This window comes from Cnephaeus nilssonii (genome assembly GCF_951640355.1).
Source record: "Cnephaeus nilssonii genome assembly, chromosome: 16".
In the NCBI taxonomy this organism is placed as follows: domain Eukaryota; kingdom Metazoa; phylum Chordata; class Mammalia; order Chiroptera; family Vespertilionidae; genus Cnephaeus; species Cnephaeus nilssonii.
In genome coordinates, this window is record NC_137087.1 from 41,569,509 (window position 1) to 41,590,162 (window position 20,654).

General features: G+C 42.2%; 1 protein-coding gene across 2 annotated transcripts in view; it reads right to left on the minus strand.

The window, feature by feature from the left end:
• Positions 1-2,174: 2,174 nt before the first annotated feature.
• ARHGAP19 (Rho GTPase activating protein 19) overlaps positions 2,175-20,654 on the minus strand; it is a 47,104-nt gene continuing 28,624 nt past the window's right edge. Inside the window, exons 8-12 of one of the 2 annotated variants that reach the window (XM_079793999.1) lie at positions 20,141-20,329; positions 15,162-15,260; positions 13,198-13,305; positions 12,595-12,673; positions 2,175-6,095 (exon numbers count right to left, since the gene is read on the minus strand). In XM_079793999.1, the coding sequence (XP_079650125.1) occupies positions 6,085-6,095; positions 12,595-12,673; positions 13,198-13,305; positions 15,162-15,260; positions 20,141-20,329 (486 nt within the window). In that variant the 3' untranslated portion in view covers positions 2,175-6,084. Of the gene's footprint in view, positions 6,096-12,557; positions 12,674-13,197; positions 13,306-15,161; positions 15,261-20,140; positions 20,330-20,654 lie in introns of both variants that reach the window. The other variant, XM_079794000.1, reaches the window with a different exon arrangement.

Here is a 20,654-nt window from a genome sequence, read left to right on the forward strand (position 1 = left end):
GGGTGTACAGGAAGCAGCCGATCAATGGGGATTCCCTCTCATCATTGATGTTTCTCTCCCCCTCTTCCTTCCTCTCTCTGAAATCAATTAAAAAAAAAAAAAAAAAAAAGCAACCACCACTGCCGTAGATTGGTGTTGAGGCATGGCTTCTGCACGCATGATTTTTAGTCTGTTTCCTTTCTCTGTTGCCCACAGAATGGTTCAACTGATCTAAGTACCCCTCGTTACTAAGGCACTGAACATCTTAAAAGGTAGATTTTGGGGAACAAAAGGGGAAAGCTAGCAGTGAACCAATGGCCCCTCCTGCTAACCTCCATCCTGGTTCCAAGGCAGACAACTCTCAGGATCTGGGCACTGGATGCTGCCGATAAAGGACAAGCTATCCATGAACCACTTAGACCAAAGCTTGGCCATGGCTCAACCCCATTTTTTGTTGTTGGTTTTTGCCTGTTACAGGGAAATCAAGAGGCTGGGACTTAAAAGAAGCATCAAAAAAAGCATGCTATGCTGCACACCATACCCTCGAATAGGGTCAGGCTTCCTCACCATTCCCGTCCCCATATGCCTCCAATTCAGGAATGCAGGCAGGAGCCAAGAGTGGGCAGCCCACCGCTGACAAAGACCACGGACTGGCCTGGGAAACTCTTCCTCCCAGCTGGTTTTCCTGCCTTTCTTCCTGCTGTGCAGTGTGCGTCTTCTTCAGTCCTTTCCCTGATTCAATTACTAATGCTTATGTGCTCAGCACTGTACTAGGCATTTTATCCTATTTTTCAAAATTACTCCTGTCATTCACCCCTTTCTCTGTTCCCTGCATCACTGTTTCCCGTGTACTATCCGTAAGGGTCTCTTCAACCTCCACTTTCAAGGAACAGTGGCTCCTTTCTTTACAGTAAATAATGCAGGTCGGTCCTTGAGGGTGAGGACAGACGGACAGACAGTCCTGAGCAGCACCTGGGGAGCGAGCACAGCACAAGAGGAGAGGATGGAGAGGCAGCGAGTGGAACAGCTGCAGAGCTTCCCCCCTTCCAGATTTAAGTTACTCCTTTGTTATCAGAAACGACGATGTCAGCATCAATAAGCTGCTGATTATAAAATTTATCCTTGGCAGAGAGAGAATTAACATTTAATGAATACTTGCCATCTGCCAGGCACTGTGGAAGGCTAGTGGATCACAGTGTTTTAGTGGTCAAGGACTCCTCTGGGGTTCTTGTGGAAGCTTTAAACTCTCTGCCTTAGAAAAATTCAAATGCACACAGAATTTTACACAGAATTACAGGGGTAAATGATATCCTGAAGTACAACCACAGACCCCAAATTAAAACCTTGTGTGCTAAGCTTACATCTGAGAGCATGGCATTACTGAGACTAGACACCATTGTCCCACCTTCCCGACAAGGGGACATGCCCGATTTACATACATTGTAAGCAGCAGAAACATTTCAACCAGATTTGTCTGAACACAACCTGCCACCCCAGATGAAAATGTCATTTGGTTTTTACTGTTACTGTAAATATCACTCCTTATTTTTAAATGAGGAAATAAAAATCATGTGAGACACTGAAATCTGTGCAAAGCATTCTAAACCCAGCCAGGGAAACCCGGAAGCTGAGAATTCCAGAAGGTTCCAATCCCATATCCTATCAGCCAAAAGGCCCCCTCCTCCCGCCTCCACCACCCAGCCGGAAAACCAGCCAAGGGGCGCTTTTCTGAGAGGTTTCATGTTCTTCAGAACAAGAGGAACCTCTGTCGATAACACCTCAGGAAAAGTGGGAGAACTGTTTTAAAGGCAATCTCTTTAAAATAATCCATCAGGCTCTAGCCGGTTTGGCTCAGTGGATAGAGTGTTGGCCTGGGAATTGAAGGGTCCCGGGTTCGATTCCGGCCAAGGGCACGTACCTCGGTTGCAGGCTCCTCCCCAGCCCTGGTCAGGGTGCACACAGGAAGCAACCAATCGATATGTTTCTCTCACATCAATGTTTCTCTCTGTCTTTCCCGCTCTCTTCCACTTTCTCTAAAAATCAATGGAAAAATAACCTCGGGTGAGGATTTAAAAAAATTAAAAATGATCTGTCATTCAAAATGTGAATTAAGAAACCAGTCAAAGCCTATAGATAAGAAACAAAAGAAATTTAATTTCAGAATATTACATGAATATAAACGAAAGACAATGCATATGATTATTTCTTTACAGTTACATATATATATATATGATAGTCAAACAAGAATGAAAAGAAATGGTGACAGTTAAAAACCCTGCTTCTCTTGTTGGGCGCATTCAGGGACAGTGATAGTGCAAAGGCAACCCCTGCTACGAAGAAAGGACCCTGGGGCGGGAGTGTTTTTCCCAACAGGTTCTGCTGGTCCCCAAATGTGTGGGGGAGTGCTCAATGGCTCTTTAGCATCGACTGGCCTCGCAGACTCCAGTTTCCATGGTAACCCAAGCACTCAGGCTATTATGTAGTCCACCTCCTGCCCATCCCCTCCATCAACTCTCCACTGGAGGAAAGACCTCAGCATTCCTTGTCTAGGAAAGCCAGGTTTTTACAGCAGTTTTCGATTGGGTTCATTGCCACTGGTCTAAAATGTGTGCATCTTAGGAACCCAAATCTTCCCCAAATCTAGGGCAATCTGGCCAAATGCTGATATCCAGGTTTGGGACTGGGTCCTGCCTCCAGCACAAAGACTTCAGGGTGGAGGGCAATGAGGAGGCCCTCTCCTGGGGAAAGGTGTTCTACTTAGAAAAGACTCCAGAATGAGAGCCATCGGCTTCCAGCACCAGTGCGAGGCCCCGTAGGAAATAAGGAAGCAGGGAGTCCAGAGAAGTCCGATCCCAAAGGCTTCCCCAGTTATGCACGGCCACAGCACCAGTCACTGTGGGGCACAGTCACGACCTCAGGTTCTCCTACAAGGCAGTACTTTAAACCGCGTCTAACAGAGGCTCCTGTGAGGGAAGCTGACCAGAAACACAGCTATTCAGGAGAGAATGGCTCCTCTCTGCCCCTCTGGGATTAAGTGGCTTCCTCACAGGCCAACCAAACAAGCACCTCTCAACACCCAGTGGTCACCAAGCCTGCACTACTGCGCTTCCCCAGGGTGCTCCCTTGTCATCGCTGACTGACTCTGGAGGGACATCAGAGTGAAGAGCTTGGGGAGGGTCAACTGTGGTTTCGGTTATGATAAAGCACCAGCTCCTTTAATATGTTGCCTCTCCGGTGTAGGAATCAGGACCTCCTGATCGTTCACTGCTGCAGTGGAGATTTTCTCGGGGATTTTTTCTCTTTGTGTGTCATTTTCTCTTTCTTTTGTTGCTTTCTTTTTTTTTTTTTTTTTTTTTTGGGGGTTCTTTGTTTCTTCATTTTTTGCAGTGGAGTTCTCAAACCAGATTCATTGGTCCCAGTGCAAAAGTCCATCACTATAAAAGGTAAGAAACTCCCATGCCTCTTGTTTTCACTGATTCAACCACTGTAGCTCACCCAGTGCAGATGGGAATCAATGAAGCAGGCTGGGTTTTTATGCTTGAGCCCTCTGGCACAAAACAATGCCCCATATTCACCCCACAGCAAAACTCATCACAACTGACCCCAGAAAGAATGAAATTTTATCAGCCAGAAGAAGAGGCATTTCCAAAGAGACTGATCCAACATAAAAAGTAAACATAACATTTTAAAAAATCTTATAGATTTAAAAAAATTTTAAATACTGGCTCAAAAATACCCTCCCACCAAGTGAAAAGGGAGACAGTACCCTTCTGTGGCCAATGAAAAGGGCTTTGTCTTTGCATTCTCCATAAAATTCCACAGGATTAGAACAGTTACATATTACAAGGCAGAAGGTTATACTATTTATTTCTCAAATTTGAATTCCAACTGGATCACAGCTTCTATTTTAAAAAATGACCTATCATACCCTTAACGCAAGGGAAAGCATATTTAATAAATAACTTAAATGAAACACATACCCAAATACAGACATAAACTGCACACGGGTGAGCTACATAAAGGCACATGCTGGGACAGACATCTCTCACCACCCAGCCAGGCGCACCACGGACTCCACACAACGAGTCTCCTGAATCTCCGGAGCCTCCCGCAGACGGAGCCACAGCACAAACCCGGTGACGAGGGGTAGAGGTCCCTGCTCTGCTCCCACCAGCTGAAGCCAGACCACAGGACAGTCCACACCCCAGGGGGAAACAGTTAGATGAATACAGTGTAGAGTGAAGGGAGAACACTACTTCATTCTGTTCACACCAAAAGGGGTTTCTGAATTCACTGACAGCTGGTGCAAGGAATTTATTTTTTCTCAATAAGGAAAAAAGCCAAATAGAAACCTTACACGAATGAATTTGCTAATAAGAACTTTCAAGAATGACACAAAACTGCACTGCAGAAAGGGGCTTCTAAGCAGTTTTATACTCCTAACCATCAATTGTTCACCGTCTATCAAATTGGAAGGCCAAACTTTATCTTTTTTTCCTCCACTATTGCCATTACAGCAGCAGAAGAAACAGTAAGTGTGAAAAAGAGGACTGACGCCGGACACAAAACCAAACTCTGCTCCCCAGGGTCCGTTTCATTTCAGCAAGAACACAGCATTTTCAATAGTTTAAGACAGGTCAGCCAACCACACTAGCTGGGCAACTGCTTCCCCACAGAGGCCGGACGCAGCTCCAGCACCGGGGTGAGGGCGTCACACCGCTTAGGGAGCAGGCACAAACCGAACCTTCTCCCTCGCCACGTGCTCCTCTCGGGGCAGTGAGTACTGACACGAGATCAAAGCCATGCCACTGCTCACCCCAAACACACATGAGCATCTCAACCCGTCAGACCTGCGGCTCCAGCCCATCTCCACTCCTCCCCGTGCCCATTCTGACAAGGAGAGGGGCTGTGCAGCTCTTAGAACTGCTCCCAGGAGGACATGCTCTCCTTTGAGTCCTGCGGAGACTGCTGCTCACTTCCTTCCTCTGACTCAGCTGGCTCTCAGGAGGCTGTCTAGCCTGCACACCTGATCCCTTAGAAGAATGCAATAGAACACCCCCCACACACACATACACCCCAAGGAGTCGTCCTGGACAAAAACCAATCAGCCCCATCCCAGTCATACTCCGGAGCTTCCACTACATACAGATATTTCAGCAAACCCCTATTAAGCAGTCGGAGACTTCCCTTGGTTCCCAGTGATCTGACAGAAGTATTGGCACCACATGGGCACCAGAGACGTTCTAGGCAGAGAAAACTGAAGGAAGGAAATGAGTTCAACAATCACTTAATTATCTGACATCACTGAGGCAAGAAGGAAGGAGGGAGAGAGAGAAGAGAGGGAAGAACACAATCTAATAATTATAAAATAAAATATTGTATCATTCTGAATTCTCCTTTTTCAATACTGCAAGCCAAATAATCTGCAATCTCACACCCAAGAAATCCTAAAAATTTTCCAGGAAAGCTATAAATTCCTTGGATATAAATAAGGTATTGAGGACTACAGCCTAATGAGATAAAGAGTTTTCCCAAAATTGAAGGTAAAAAAGAGAGGAAAGACATCTGGCTTAGAGCCCATTTAGATTACATAAACAAAAATAGCTTTAAAAAATAAACAAGCAACAAATAAACAAGAAATAATGACAAAAATACCCAACACTATCAAAACAGAGAAAAGTCCAAAATATCTGTTAAAAATAACATAAATCCACTGGGATGACAGAACTTAAAAAAACAAAACACTGGCAGTTGAGCACAAATCTCCTATTCTTAAAAACAGACTGTGCCTAAACAAATACATGAAATGAGCACTGGAGTCTGCCTAGTTCTGCCCATTCACTGAGCTGTATAAGCCGGTTGGCTGGTTAGTGGTTTCCCCATAATATTAATGAAAAAAAGAGCTGCTGGCACTGGTTCAGAGGCAGAATTTGCAGAAACACCCAGTGAATGGAGTTAGAGGTATCAGTCAAGTTATAGGATTAGTAACTTTCTCAATTCAAAAATGCAGCAGCAAGCTGCAAGTCCCCGCTTCTCTGCGAGCGGAGTGACACCTGGCCCATCGCAGAGAAAGTTCTGGTGGACAGCCGGAGAACTCTGGGTCCTTCAGAGAAAGCCTAGGTTGAAAGAGAAACAAGGGCATTAAGCACATTTATAATATTTATTTTTGCAAACATCCTACCTAACAGCTAGAGAATCTATACTTAATATTTTCTACAAACTAAGGATTAAAAAGTTTAATTGAAAATTAATGAATTTCTACCAAGTAAACTTCTGTTTGTCCAATTGCTCTAATCTCAGTTCATTACATCATCTTTTTTTTTTCCAACCAGTTTACATTCAATACCATTCCACACCAGTTTCAGATGTACAGCAAAGTGGTTGGAAAACCATGCACTCTGCAGAGTGGTCTCCCTGCTGCCCAAGCACCCACCTGGCCCCATACCCAGTTATTATTAATAACTGACATTATTAACTGTATTTCCCATGCTGCAATCCACATCTCTGTGGCTATTCTGCAACTACCAATTTGTACTGCTTAATCACTTCATTTCCCCCCCAGCCCCCAATTCCCCTCCCATCTGACAACGGTCAGTCTGTTCTCTGTATCTATGAGTCTGTTTCTATTTTGTGTCCTTGTTTATTTTGTTCATTAGATCCCACATATAAGTGAAATCATATGGCATTTGTCTTTCACTGACTAGCTTATTTCACTTAGCATAATACCTCTAGGTCCATCCTTGCTGTCAAAAAAAGTAAGATTTCCTTTTTTTCTATGGCCAAGTAGTATGCCATTGTGTAAATGTGCCACAGTTCTATCCACTCATCTCCTGATGGGCACTTGGGCTGCTTTCATATCTTGGCTGTTGTAAATAATGCAGCAATGAACACATCATCTTAAAGGCAACAACAGCTACCACTTTACTAAGTGCCTACTTTGTACCAAGCACTGCTCTGAGCTCTTTTATGTACATTATCTCATTTATCCTCACAACCACCTGTGCATGAGGTGGTGCGCTTGCCATTTAGCAGGTGAGGAATCTGAAGCCTACACAAGTTAATTTGCCCCAAGAGTTATAGAGTTACTAAGCAGCAAAGCTGGGGACGGAGCCCAAGCTTGAAGGCAGAGCTCAGGTTCTTACCATCTGCAGTGGAAGCCCTGACAGTTCTTTTCTTTTTGTAATGCAAGTGCATAACTTGAGCTTTTTGATTGTTCAGAGACATCCACTTCAAAACTCAAGCTGACTGAATCCCATTTGACCCTGAATTATTTGCCCACAGAATGATTCTTTACAGAGTGCTCCTCTGATTAAAGGGTTGCACCATTACATTTTAACTGGGACTGCCAAAACCATCCAAGAGGCATTAAAACACCTAGAAGAAAACTTACCTTTTCTTTCTCTGTGCCTTAAAGATGTAAATCTCACCATGTCTTCGACATGTAAACCATCACCCCCCCTGACCCCCGCCTCAGGAAGTAAAGAAGCTATAGAATCTCTGTGCAATCTGCAAGTTTATATATGTCTACGCACGTATGTTATGTAGATGTGACTTTTCTCTCTAGCTCTAGATGGTATTGCTTAAATTAATTATTAAAAAAGCTCTATTTAATTGGCTTAAAAATAAGTAAATTATAAATTAAGTATTCCTAAAAATTCAGAAATAACTACACTCACCCAAATGCTTTCAAGTTCACGTGATATGGGATAATCTTTGGTAAATAAAGCTAATGTAAGTTGGCTTTAATTAAAATAGGTATGTCTCCAGAGTTATCAACATTAAATATGTCTCAGTAATATACCTTTGTGGATACAAGATTCTAGTGCTATTGTTTTTGAGGTTTTGTTTTCTACCTGTAAACTGCACTAGATTCTGAATTCTAGTTTCCTGCAATATTTGGCTACAACTCTCCAAACTAACATTTCTAATTTCTCCCCCACCCTCCTGACTTGGAATCACTGGAATTAAAACAGCCCTTTTCCCAAAGCCATGCAAGCTAAAATGGGACGACTTGATATAAACCTCAGAGAAACCACCACCACAGCTCATGTGTGGACAATCTTCATGCCTATTATCCTATGGGCCACTCAGAAAGATCACCAGAGACATTCAAACTGCAAACCAGGAAAACCTATCAGATTGCCACTGCCTGCCCTCACTCTATCTGAAGATGCTTCAAGCTGGACATCTAGAAATCTTCTCAACTGGCTGCCTTCAGAACTCAGCAACTGGGATTATAATCTACTCCAGTCATTAACCTTTGTTCTTTATTTTCTTTTGTCTCCGCAGATATGCCTCTTATTAAATACCTGATGCAAATACTTGCACCACATAGGCCTAACTTGGAGAACCCACCTGCATCACCACTTCCTGAAATGAAACACAACCATTTAACTGAAATGAGCTATTCTCAGATCTAAGAGATCACTTAGATGAGATATAAAGCAATCTATCAATTCAAGATAGGTTCAAACCTACTTACACCAGATGGCTCAAGATGTTAAGATATTTCACAATATAGCCTACATCTCTGAACAGGTTCCTAGGGCCCCTGAGATCACTGACTTAGTGTCATTGCGGGACTCTTCAAGTTTGGGACAATAGCTACGGACTGGATTTCAGACTATTGCGTGTGTAATTATTATAGAATTTGCTATTTAATCCTAATTAGATATGTACTTTCTGGGTTACAGCGTGCCCTACCCCGACTTTTTAACATTTCAGCTAACCAGGCAGTTAAAGTCCTTGCCATTAACTGGGACACCTCAGCATCATAGTGGATTGTAGCATTAACCATCACAGTTATTTTTCTTTTTGGAATGCGAGTGCCTGACTTAAGCTTTGATTGCTGAGCCATCCATTTCAAAGAAACATTCACTTCAAAGACAGTTATCTCCCATAAAGACAAGGCCAGCCTCACTGACTAGATAAAGAGCTGGGCTACTGCGGCTCCTATGCGTTAGATCTTGATTTCAATAACTGGTCATTTGGGCCACTTGTTTTTTTCTCTTCTCACACTTTAAATTCCCACTCTTTATCTTATATATTCACCAATAATGAGTGAGCCCACACGACCCTAGGCCCCAATAAATGCAGAACCCTAGGCCCGTGTACTCTCTCACTCTACCCATGACCTCACTATGCAGCCCTAGGTAGGCTGTCTAATTTCTAGGATTTGAAAGTAATAAAACTTTTTTTTCCAAAAAATTTCCTGATGGTTATTCCTGAAGGGTATCTTGCAATTATAATAAGAATCACAATGGCCAATCCAACCACAACACTGGTTATTAATAGGCTGAGACCAGTACAAAACACCATCACTACTCCTTTCACCAGCAAATGTTTACTAAATGCCTACTAGATATAAGGCACTGTCATTACTGGGAGCAAGAGAAGAACAGATGACAGGAGACCACAGTATATTCATAAGTCTGGCCTTTGTCTTCCAGAAGATAAACTAGTTACAGATAATACATGTGAAATAAACATTTTATTAGCATCAATGAAAGTTCAAAGGAGCCCTAGTCAGTTTGGCTCAGTGGATAGAGCGTCGGCCTGTGAACTGAAAGGTCCCAGGTTCGATTCCAGTAAAGGGCACATACCTGGGTTGTGGGCTCGATCCCCAGTGGGGGACTTGTAAGAGGCAGCCGATCCATGATTCTCTCTCATCATGAAAGTTTCTCTCTCTCTCTCCCTCTTCCTTCCTCTCTGAAATCAATAAAAATATATTTTTTTAAAAGTTCAAAGGAAAATGTGTAACTGGCTGGGTTAGTTAAATAAGTTTCAAAGGAAAAAGTATATCTAGCTGGGTTAAAGAAGGTGGGGTTTAGGCTGGGCTTTGAAGAATGAGTAAGATTCTACTTTTATTTTATTACTGAATTATCGGGGTGACATTGGTTAATAAAATTAAAATGGGTAAGATTCTGACTGATGAAATTAATGTCCATTAATAAGTAGGTGTGTGCGTGTGTGGTGTGCTAGCACATTGGCCTTCCATGACCTATCAGATCAACAACTTATTTTGAGCAGGGACACTCCACTACCACCCCCAAAAAAATTAGTAGGTGCTAATTCAGCGGTTCTCATCTGGGGGTGATTTTGCTCCCTCCTCCCCAGGGGATATTTGGCAATGTCTGGAGGCATTACTGTGTCACAACTGGGGGAAGGCTGCTATTGGCATCTAGTGGGTAGAGACCAAGGATGCTGCTAAACATCATACAATACACAGGACAGCTCCCCACAACAAAGAATTAACATCTTCAAAAAATATTCATTCCTTTTCTAAAATCACCATCAAAAAAATCTAGGGTTGTATTCATTGTGTTAAAAAAAAAAAAAAAAAAGATGACGCAATTAAATATGTGAGCTTGGAGACTGAAGAGAGTTCATATCTAGAGATTCAGGCTTGGATACAGTTATCCCACAGAAAGCAGAACTGAGCTGTTGAGTAGACCAAGCTGCTAAGAGGGGCGAAGCAAGAGCAGAGATGAGCAGAGAATTTCAGACAGACCACTGAAAAACAAAGGGCGGAGGGGTAGGCAGATGACAGTAAGTTACTGCCAAGGCGGAAGAGAATTAAAGAGGAAGGAGGAGAACAAGAACAGTGAATATCATGACAGCCAAGAAAGTGACCAGGGAGAAAGAAAGATAAAAATGCCATTGTCTAATCTAGTGGAAGGTCTTTCATTACCAGTGGACCTCCATTTTTCTGAATCACTAACATTTTTGAGAATCTAATAAAAATATATATTTTCTCCTACAGAAAAATGCACATATGCACCAACACATAAAATTACATTAACAATACCAGGAGCTTCTTTAGAGCTTTATGAAGTCCACAGTTAACAGATCAAGCATCCCTGTGAAGTCCACAGTTAACAAATCAAGCATCCCTGCACTAAAATTCTTGGTAAATTATTATATTAAACTGGCTTATTTATTTTTTATTTTTTGTTTATTATTTTTTTTTAATCCTCACCTAAGGATATTTTTCCATTGATTTTTAGAGAGTAGAAGAGAGAGGGAAAGACAGAAATATCAATGAGAGAAACATCGATATTGGTTGCCTCCTACACGAGCCCTGACCAGGGCCCAGGTCAGGGAGGATCCTGCAACCGAGGTACATGCCCTTGACCTGAATCAAATCCAGAACCCTTCGGTCCGCGGACCAACACTCGCTCCACTGAGCCAAACCGGCTAGAGCTAAACTGGCTTATTTTTTAATGCATTTCTTCCAAAAGCAGAATTATCAATATAGAAAGACTTATTTCTTGGTTATCTTCAAAAATGAAAGTGACAAAAGGTATAATTGATACAAAACAATGTACCCTTCAAATATACCTTATGATTGGTTTTGACTTATGAATATACCCCTATAGGTAGAACTATATGTAGTCGTACATAACTCAACATCAAACTTGCCTCAAACAGCCCAGCCCTAGCTGGTTTAGCTCAGTGGGTAGAGCATGGGCCTGCGGACTGAAGGGTCCCAGATTCGATTCCGGTCAAGGGAACATGCCTGGGTTGCGGGCTTGGTCCCCAGTGTGGGGCATGGATCTCTCATCATTGATGTTTCTACCTCTCTCCCTCTTCCTTCCTCTCTGAAATCAATAAAAATATATTTTTTTTAAAAACACAGCCCAGCCTCAAAATCAGAAGCAAGGTAGAAAGAAAAGAGTTCAGATAATTCATTCAAGGATAAACAAGGAGACTATACCAAAATCTAATTTTTTAGAAAAGTATAAAGATTTATCCATAAAGATTGGACTTCTGTTCCCTTTCAAAATGTCTCAAATAATAACTATGCTCATGTCTTGGTGGTAAAATGACCATGTCAAACCAGAGGTCACTTCAGCTGCCACACAAGCCTAATAAAACAAGACCAAGTCTCCTCTGGTTTTCTTTAGTAACAATTATGACCACTTGTTTATACTTTAATAATCATGGTGTGCTTCCAAAACAGTATTTCAGTTGAGCCTCATTTTCAGAAGAGGAAACTTGGGCCAGAGGAATGATGACTCAAATCAGGGCTAACGACAAATCCCCTGGTCTTCCTAACAAAACACATGGCTTCTTCAGAGGAAAGCAGAGTAGCCACTGCCTTTTACCAGGAGAGCCTGGGCAACCAGCAGTCCCAGCACTACATCATCCCCTTTGTCCTGAGCCTCAGAAACATCTTGTATATGATTTCTTCAGCATCAACTGTCTCTCTGGAAAGTTTCACTGAATAAACAAATCTGAAGTCTATGACAAGAAGGAAAGTAACTATTCCATGTTTACCGGGCATATTCTTGGCACTTCTATACTTGGTTTCACAAATTAGTTAACACTTGTTTTTTATTTGCTTAACAAGTACTCTGAAGATATTTTACACGTGTCCCATCTGTGCAAGAATGCAGGCCCAGGAGGGTCTATATTACCAGCTCTAACCCTCAGCACCTGGGACAGTGCTGAGTAGATGCTCAATAACCATCTGCTAAATGAACTCAAGGGCAAGGACCCAGCCTTGTACTTTTTACATTGCTTCTAACTACAACCATTTAAAAATGTTACTAACCAGATGCAGAAAGGAACCACACTCAGTAAGAACCCAGAATAAATAAGTACAATTGGTACCTTTTTTCCCCTCTTTCTTCCCCTCTGGCCATTTCAATCTTGTTGGTGTCATCGTGCCATCTGGAGATGCAGAAAATAACTGTAACAAGAAATTTTTATAGTGGTTAAATATTCTAAGTCATTCCTATAGATAGACTTTACTAACAGGAATTTATTTACTGGGTCAATGTCGAGTTTTACTGACATATTAGTATCTCATTAATCTTAACTGGTCTTCTTGCTGGCTTACTGAAGTGACCATGCCTGGGATACCTAAAGGGCTCCCCCAGGGTAATGCAGTGCCAGGTAGTCTGGCTCAAATGCTACCCTCCTGTGGAGTCTCCCAGTAAGAGTGCTCCCTCAAGCACTCTGTTTGCGGAGCTATCTCACTGTATTTGCCTTCTCTGCTTATGACCTGCTGTGTCTTCCTTAAACTCAAAATGTGTTTGTTGAATGAATCAATGAAAACCTACAGAAAGATGACAGCATAAATGAAATGATTAATTGAGAAAAAGGCATAGTTTACTGAGAAACACAGTCAAACAGATGACAGTATATCAATTTTCCTCCTTTCTATAAATATACTCATACAAAGAGAAGGTACAAAGACCAGTATCTTCCTACCTTCATATTCTCTTTGCTGGCTCTCTTCAATTCACCAATGGTTGGAGATTCCGGCGTAGGGCCCTTGTTCTTCCTTTCTGACATCATCTGACTTCCCAGGACCTTCCGCTGGTTTAGGAAGAAAAAATATTTGATTTATAAACATCTGCTATATCTGTATTATTGCTATTCTGGCCTTCAGAAATAGTTTCTTAGGTTAAGAAAATCTCAGCTGTCTGATAAATTCTCCCAGGCCATCTTCTTCTACAAGGGAGATCACACCAAAAGAAAAAGAAAAGAAAAAAAACCTGAAATCATTGCCTTTCTTTAATCACTTTTCTTCAACATTTAAAAGGGGTGTAATGTTAGAAGCAACTTTACAGCTGATTTAAACTCTCTAACACAGGTAATTACAGTGTGCTTCTGAAACTATAAAAGAAACTCCAGTTACTTACTTGTACAATTTTTCCCCCAAAGACATGTTGTCTCTGGCAGTTCTTCAGAGACCCCTCCCCTCCTCCCAACTAAAGAATACTTACACTGAGCCCACTCTAAGACTTTGTTTCCCCAGGATTGGAAAATTTGGAGAAATTCTGTAAGTTTCTAATATAGTCACAAGAGGGTACAGGCCTTCTTAAGACTATACTGACTATACTGACATTTCTCCATATCCACACCAACACTTATTTTCTGGGGGTTTTTTGAGAACAGCCATCCTTGTGATGAATTGGTATTTCATTGTGGTTTTGATTTGCATTTCCCTAATGATAAATGATATTGAACATCTATTCATGTGTTTATTGGTTATTTGTACTGGTATATCTTCTTCCTTAGAAAATGTCTATTTAAGTCCTTTGGGTATTTTGTTTGTTTGTTTATAAAAGTTCTTTTTATATTCTGAATATTAGCCTCTTATCAGATATACGTTTTACAAATATTTTCTCCCATTCTGCTTGTTGCCTTTTCACTCTGTTAATAGCAAAGAAAATTTTAATGTCAAGCAAATCTAATGTTCCAGAGGCTATTGGCCACAGTGGATCAGGGTTGAGAGAATTCTAAACTTCTATTAATGATATTAACTAGGATCAAAATTAGAGTTTAGATGAAATTGCAACTGCTAACAACTGCAGCTTACTGGAAAAAACACATATATTCCAAAATATATACATATTTTTAGTGCACAATTTGTCATTTTAAGCAAAGAGCTCCTTGATTATTGATAGTTTATAGATTTTAATAATGTTAAAATAATTTTAAAAAGAAAAACAGTAGAATATAGAACAGTGCTAATCTCATTCCAAGCTAACCAGAACCTTGCTTTAGTTTAGATATGCCTGGAAATTTGAACCCCATAATCAAGTTATCTACTGCCACCTGATGACAATATCCCCTAACTACAAGTCAAACCATCCACAAAGACTGGAAAATTGAATCTGCAAATAATAATGGCAACAACAGCACAGAAGTACATATTGTATTTGTTTTAAAAACAAGATTTGTAATGAATTTGATACAAAGGAATAGAATACAACAACTGATCAAATATTAAGCTCACGAAAATTTGAGTTACCTAACACTCAAAAAATCCACTTTCTAACAATTTTTCTAGTCTCTATCAATCTTCTCACTTCTCTATAACTTCAGCAAATGCATAATGAAGTGTGTATTACAAAGTAGGTCATGAAGCAAAAGAGACTTTCTCCACAGTTCAGGAACAAGGAGTCTGTCCTTAAGCCCCGAAGAGAAGGATGGGCCTTTATTTCTTTCGTTTCTCACTTCTCCAAACACAGAACCCCTTCTCTGATTTGAAGCACAGCAAAATGCTTTGAAAAATAAAAGCTTTTCCAAATTCTACCCATATCCCCTTACAAATAAGCTTTTTACAGGATTCCAAAGAATAGAAGAAAACTGTTTATACATAAGAATAATCAAACTGTTCAATTTTCTCATAGTCAATGCTGAAACCAACAGCACAGCATACTTACCTTAATAAGGCCACTGAAGGAACGTGAACGGGCCCTCTTCTGTACCCGGGGAGTAGAAGGTTCTTGCCCTGGTGTTAGGGTCACAGATTGCTTATTAAACTAAAAGAAAACATCGAGAACATTTTGTTAATATTCTCACATCAAGAGATAGCATTCTGTGACAACCATATGAAAAGCTAAGTGTAAATACTGAGAAAAAATCCAGTAGTAAGTGATTCTGTGCATACTAGTATATGGATAAGTAAGTAGAGTGGCAAGCAAATCACAAAGGCAGAAATGCTGCCAAAAAACAAGTCCAAATTTATTAAATCAGATTGAGGGTTAATTAAATTAAGGAGTGCACACCAAAGAAATCAAATTGGAATCAGATCAAACTCCTAGAATTAGATCTAACCACCAGTTTATAGCAAATTCAGAGGACTAAAGAACATCTATACTAATAAAAGGGTAATATGCAAATTGGTTGGGACGCCCTCATAGTAACCACCGAACAGCAGGCTGCACGGGCAGCGGGGTGGGGAGGAGCAGTTGGGGGCAACAAGACTGGCAGGGGGGGTTAGTGAGGGTCGACCAAACAACTGAACAGCAGGCTGCGTGGGACGACCAGGCCGGCAGGGGGGTTAGTGAGGGATGACCAAATGACTGAACAGCAGGCTGTGTGGGGCGACCAGGCCGGCAGGGGGGTTAGTGAGGGATGACCAAATGACTGAACAGCAGGCTGCATAGGGCAACCAGGCCAGCAGAGGGGGCAGTGAGGGGAAACCAAACAACTGAACAGCAGGCTATGTGGGGCAACCAGGCTAGCAGAGGGGGCAGGGAGGGACAACCAGGCCAGCAGAGGGCGACAGTTGGGGCGACCAGGCCAGCGGGGGGGAAGGGGGGCAGTTAGGAGTGACCAAGCCAGCAGAGGGGGGCAGTGAGGGGCGACCAGGAGGGCATGGGGGGCAGTTGGGGGCAACCAGGCCGGCAGGGGGGGGAAGTTGGGGCAATCAGGCTGGCAGGCAGAGGTCTTTAGGGGTGATCAGGCTGGCAGGGGGGACAGTAAGGGGCAATCAGGCAGGCAAGCAGGTGAGTGATTAGGAGCGAGTGGTCCAGGATTGTGAGAGGGACATCCCCCAAGGGGTCCCAGATTGGAGAGGGTGCAGGCTGGGCTGAGGGGACACCACCCCCACCCCGTGCACGATTTCATGCACCGGGCCTCTAGTCTTAAATAATACCACAAGGATATAACCAGCAAAATCCAGACTGTGGAAGGTTATCACAGGGGTTGGGGGTGGAAAGAAAAAGAATATGTGTATATATACGTACTTAAACGCAATGTGGTATCCTGGATTGGATCCCAGAACAGAAAAAAGGATATTAGTATAAAAATTAGTAAAATGTGAATAAACTGTGTAATGTTAATAGTAATGTACCATTGTTAATTTCTTAGTTTTGACAATGTTAACATTAGGAGAAACTGGATGAAGGGTATGTAGAAATTCTCTGTACTATCTTTGCAACTTTTTCCTAAATATAAACTATGTCAAATTTAAGAGTTTATTCAAATAAAGAAACTTTTTAGGGGTGAAAAAGAGGGATAAGAGAGAAGAAGGGACCTATATATTAAAAGAGAACCAGTAGACATATCCACAACAAAGAAAGGCATACGCTTTTTCATGCCACTCTAGGAAAAAATCTGCAATGAAAATACTTATAACAAAAATATATAAACTAAAAAATGACCTAACTTCTTCAAGATGCCCAGAAGGCAAACTATATATACATTAGGTTATTTATGATGAAATATTATGCAACCATTAAAATGTTTATAGCCTTTTAATGACATGGAAAATGTTCATGATATAACTTTAAATGAAAAGGATCAAATATAAAAAAATTGAACATATATTATGATTTTAAGCAGAAAAAAATTTAAAATACACATTCATAAAAGAAACACTAGAAGAGTAAGGGAGAGAGATAAAGAGCCGAAACCGGTTTGGCTCAGTGGATAGAGCGTCGGCCTGCGGACTGAAGGGTCCCAGGTTCGATTCCAGTCAAGGGCATGTACCTTGGTTGTGGGCACATCCCCAGTGGGGGGTGTGCGGGAGGCAGCTGATCGATGTTTCTCTCTCATCGGTGTTTCTAACTCTCTATTCCTCTCCCTTCCTCTCTGTAAAAAATCAATAAAATATATATTTTTTTAAAAAGAGCGGGAGAGAGAAACATCTACTGAGAAACACATCGGCTGCCACATGTCCCAACTGGGGCCGAGTTCAAACCCGAAACCTAGGCAAGTGCCCTGACCGAAAATCGAACCCACAACCTTTTAGTGTATGGGACGACACTCCAAGCAACTGGTCAGGGAAAAATGGCAGAATTTAAAATGTAGGCAAGGAGTGTACAGCCATGCATAAGAAAATGCTTATGCTATAATATTTAGTGAAAAGGGAGTAGTAAAAGAAAGTATATGGTATAATCAAACTATATAAAAATATGTCTATATAAAAAAAGACTGAAAAAATAGCCAAAATGTGAACACTAGTGGGATGAGTGATTTTTTTTTTAATTTTTATTGATTTTAGAGAGGAAGGGAGAGGGAGAGAGATAGAAACATCAGTGATGAGAGAGAATCATTGATTGGCTGCCCCCTGCACGCCCCCTACTGGGGATTGAGCCCGTAACCTGGGCATGTGCCCTTGACCAGAATCAAACCTAGGACCCTTAAGTCCACAGGCCAACGCTCTATCCACTTAGACAAACTGGCTAGCGCGGGGCGAGTGATTTTATTTTCTTCTTATCCTTCTCTATAATTTCCTATCTTTCTAAAAAAAAAGAATGTTAAGATTTTTCCTTTATATTACATTTAACCTTCAGTGTTCTTGATAAGTCATTACACTTGTCCTACCTGAATTGCTATCTTAGTCTCTACCAAGAATCAAATCACTACACTTTGAATTGGTAATAATACTCAGCCAACAACCTCTAAAATTCCAGTCTTATCACCATTTGCTAGGTATCAAAGTAAATTCAGAGAGTGATAGAAAACTTCTCTTGAACGACTCTGTTCATTGTTAAGAACAGCTCAGTTCAACATTTTCTGAGAACTTTTTTATGACTGGCCCTAAGCTTGAAATTAGGTATATATATATATATATATATATATATATATATATATATATATATATATATATATATATATATATATATATATATATATTAAAAGCACAGACTCTTCCCTCAAAAAGGTCTCAGTTGAATAAGAAGTCAAGAGACTTACCCTGCCAGTTCAGCTAAAATTCAAGAGGGTCTGAGATAAGATAAATTTCCTGAGAAAGTAACTATGTCATCAGTATTTACTCAAGCTCCACACTGAGTCTCAAAATGACAAAGGAGAGACCTCCCATAGCTCCAAAATAAACAAACTTAGCCACTAGAATTCCTATCTATCTATACTAATCAAAGGGCAATATGCTAATTAGACCAGACGTCTTCCAGACAAAAGCAACAGCAGCTGCAAGGGTGGCACAGGAGAGACAGCAGCACCAAGAGCCCGGGCCAGTCCCACACACGCCGTGTGGCCCCTCCACCTGCAGAGGCAGGCACTGGAAGAGGCGGGGAAGTGCCGGTGGGCCCGGGCCGGTCCCACCCACCTCACGGCCCCTCTGTCCACAGAGGCGGGCGCTGGGAGAGGCAGGCACTGGGAGAGGCGGGCACTGGGAGAGGGGGACACTGGGAGAGACGGGCCGGTCCCACCCACGGCGCAACCCCTCCGTTTGCAGAAGCGGGCACTGGGAGAGGCGAGGCGGCCAGCGGTCCTGGAGCCTCCACAGAGGCTGGACGGGGTGTGACCAAGGTGCCTCAACCTCCCACAGCCCCTCCCACAGCCGGCCTGGCCCCAGATCGCCCCACACGCACAAGTGGGCAGGGGGCAGGACCAGCGCTAAGAAGCAAGGGCTGAGGGTCGGCAGCCCCAGTGGCAGCCGGCTTTGGCAGCAGCAGCGGGATGATGGGGGCGGCACCTTCACCTGATCCTCCTGGTCACCTCCTGCAGAGGGCCTACTAAGCCATCAGTAGGACATCCCCTGAAGGCTCCCAGACTGTGAGAGGGGGCAGGCTGGGCTGAGGGAACCACCCCCCAGTGCCTCTAGTCTATATATATAAAAGCCTAAGTAACCAAATGACCGAATGACCAGTCGACAGATCGCTATGACACACACTGACTACCAGGGGGCAGACACTCAACACAGGAGCTGCCCCCGGGTGGTCAGTGTGCTCCCACAGCAGGAGCACCGCTCAGCTGACCAACGGGCGCCAGACACCGGGCTCACGGCTGGAGAGCGCAGCTGCAGCCTGCAGGAATTGGACCAAAACAGGCAGTTTGACATCCCCTGAGGGGTCCCAGATTGCGAGAGGGCGCAGGCCAAGCTGAGGGACCCCACCAGTGCACAAATTCGTGCACCGGGCCTCTAGTTTCTAATTTCTAATATCAGACAAGGCCCTTGGCTAACAGTGTATTCTAACTGCAAACAATTCACTAAGAGCTACTACTTTTGCTCTGCTATGCCAACCACTTCACATAGATTCTCTCTAATCTTTACAAGATGGGCATTACAATTACCATTTTACAAAGAAGAAAACTAAGATTCAGAAAGGTCGTAATTTACCAAAAGAAGGATTTAAACTTTGGAATAACGTATTGTAACTGCTGGTTCTCTCTCAGCAATCTTGCTACATGATCAAATTAGAAAAGCTCTAACTATGGTTGGATCCCTCTGTTTAACTAGAAAAATCCAAGAGCCTCCACTTTTTTCTCTAATGGGGCAGTAGTATAGAGATTGCAATGAGGTTCCATAGACAAGTTTGCTTAAATGGCTGAGCCAAGGCTTGGGCCAATAAGAGCCAAAAATTAAATGAGATTCTTAACAATATTCCCTATGATTCTATAACCATGATCACATGAATTCCTATAGCCCTGTTTCCCTGCTTTCAGGCACCTGTCTGATAAGCTGCTTCTTCTTTGCTGATTCGGGCATATTGTGAACGTGTTGGAACAGCTCTCTCAGTGCCTCTTCCGTCCGCTGCTGGGTCTCCTGATGAGAGCAGGAATCCATCCGGCTCCGTTTCTGAGATTTTGCCAGTTGGAAGGACTTAGAATGACACGAAGATGTCAGATCAAGATCATCCTAGAGAAAATTTAAAAGAAAAATAAATGAATACATCCTACCAGCTTTGTTTTTAGGTTCTCACAAAGAAGAAGAGTGGGGAAGTGGGGTACATGATATATTTTTATACCCAGGACAATAAAAGTCTAAAAACTATTATCAGAGAAAAAGAAACCTATAGTTATAGACTATATTTTTTTAATGTACAGCTTTTTATTGATTAGAAAAAGAAATATCGATTTCTTGTTCCACTTATTTATGCATTCATTGGTCGATTCTTGTATATGCCCTGACCAGAGATCGAACCGCAACCTTGGTGTATCAGGAGGACGCTCTAGCCAACTGA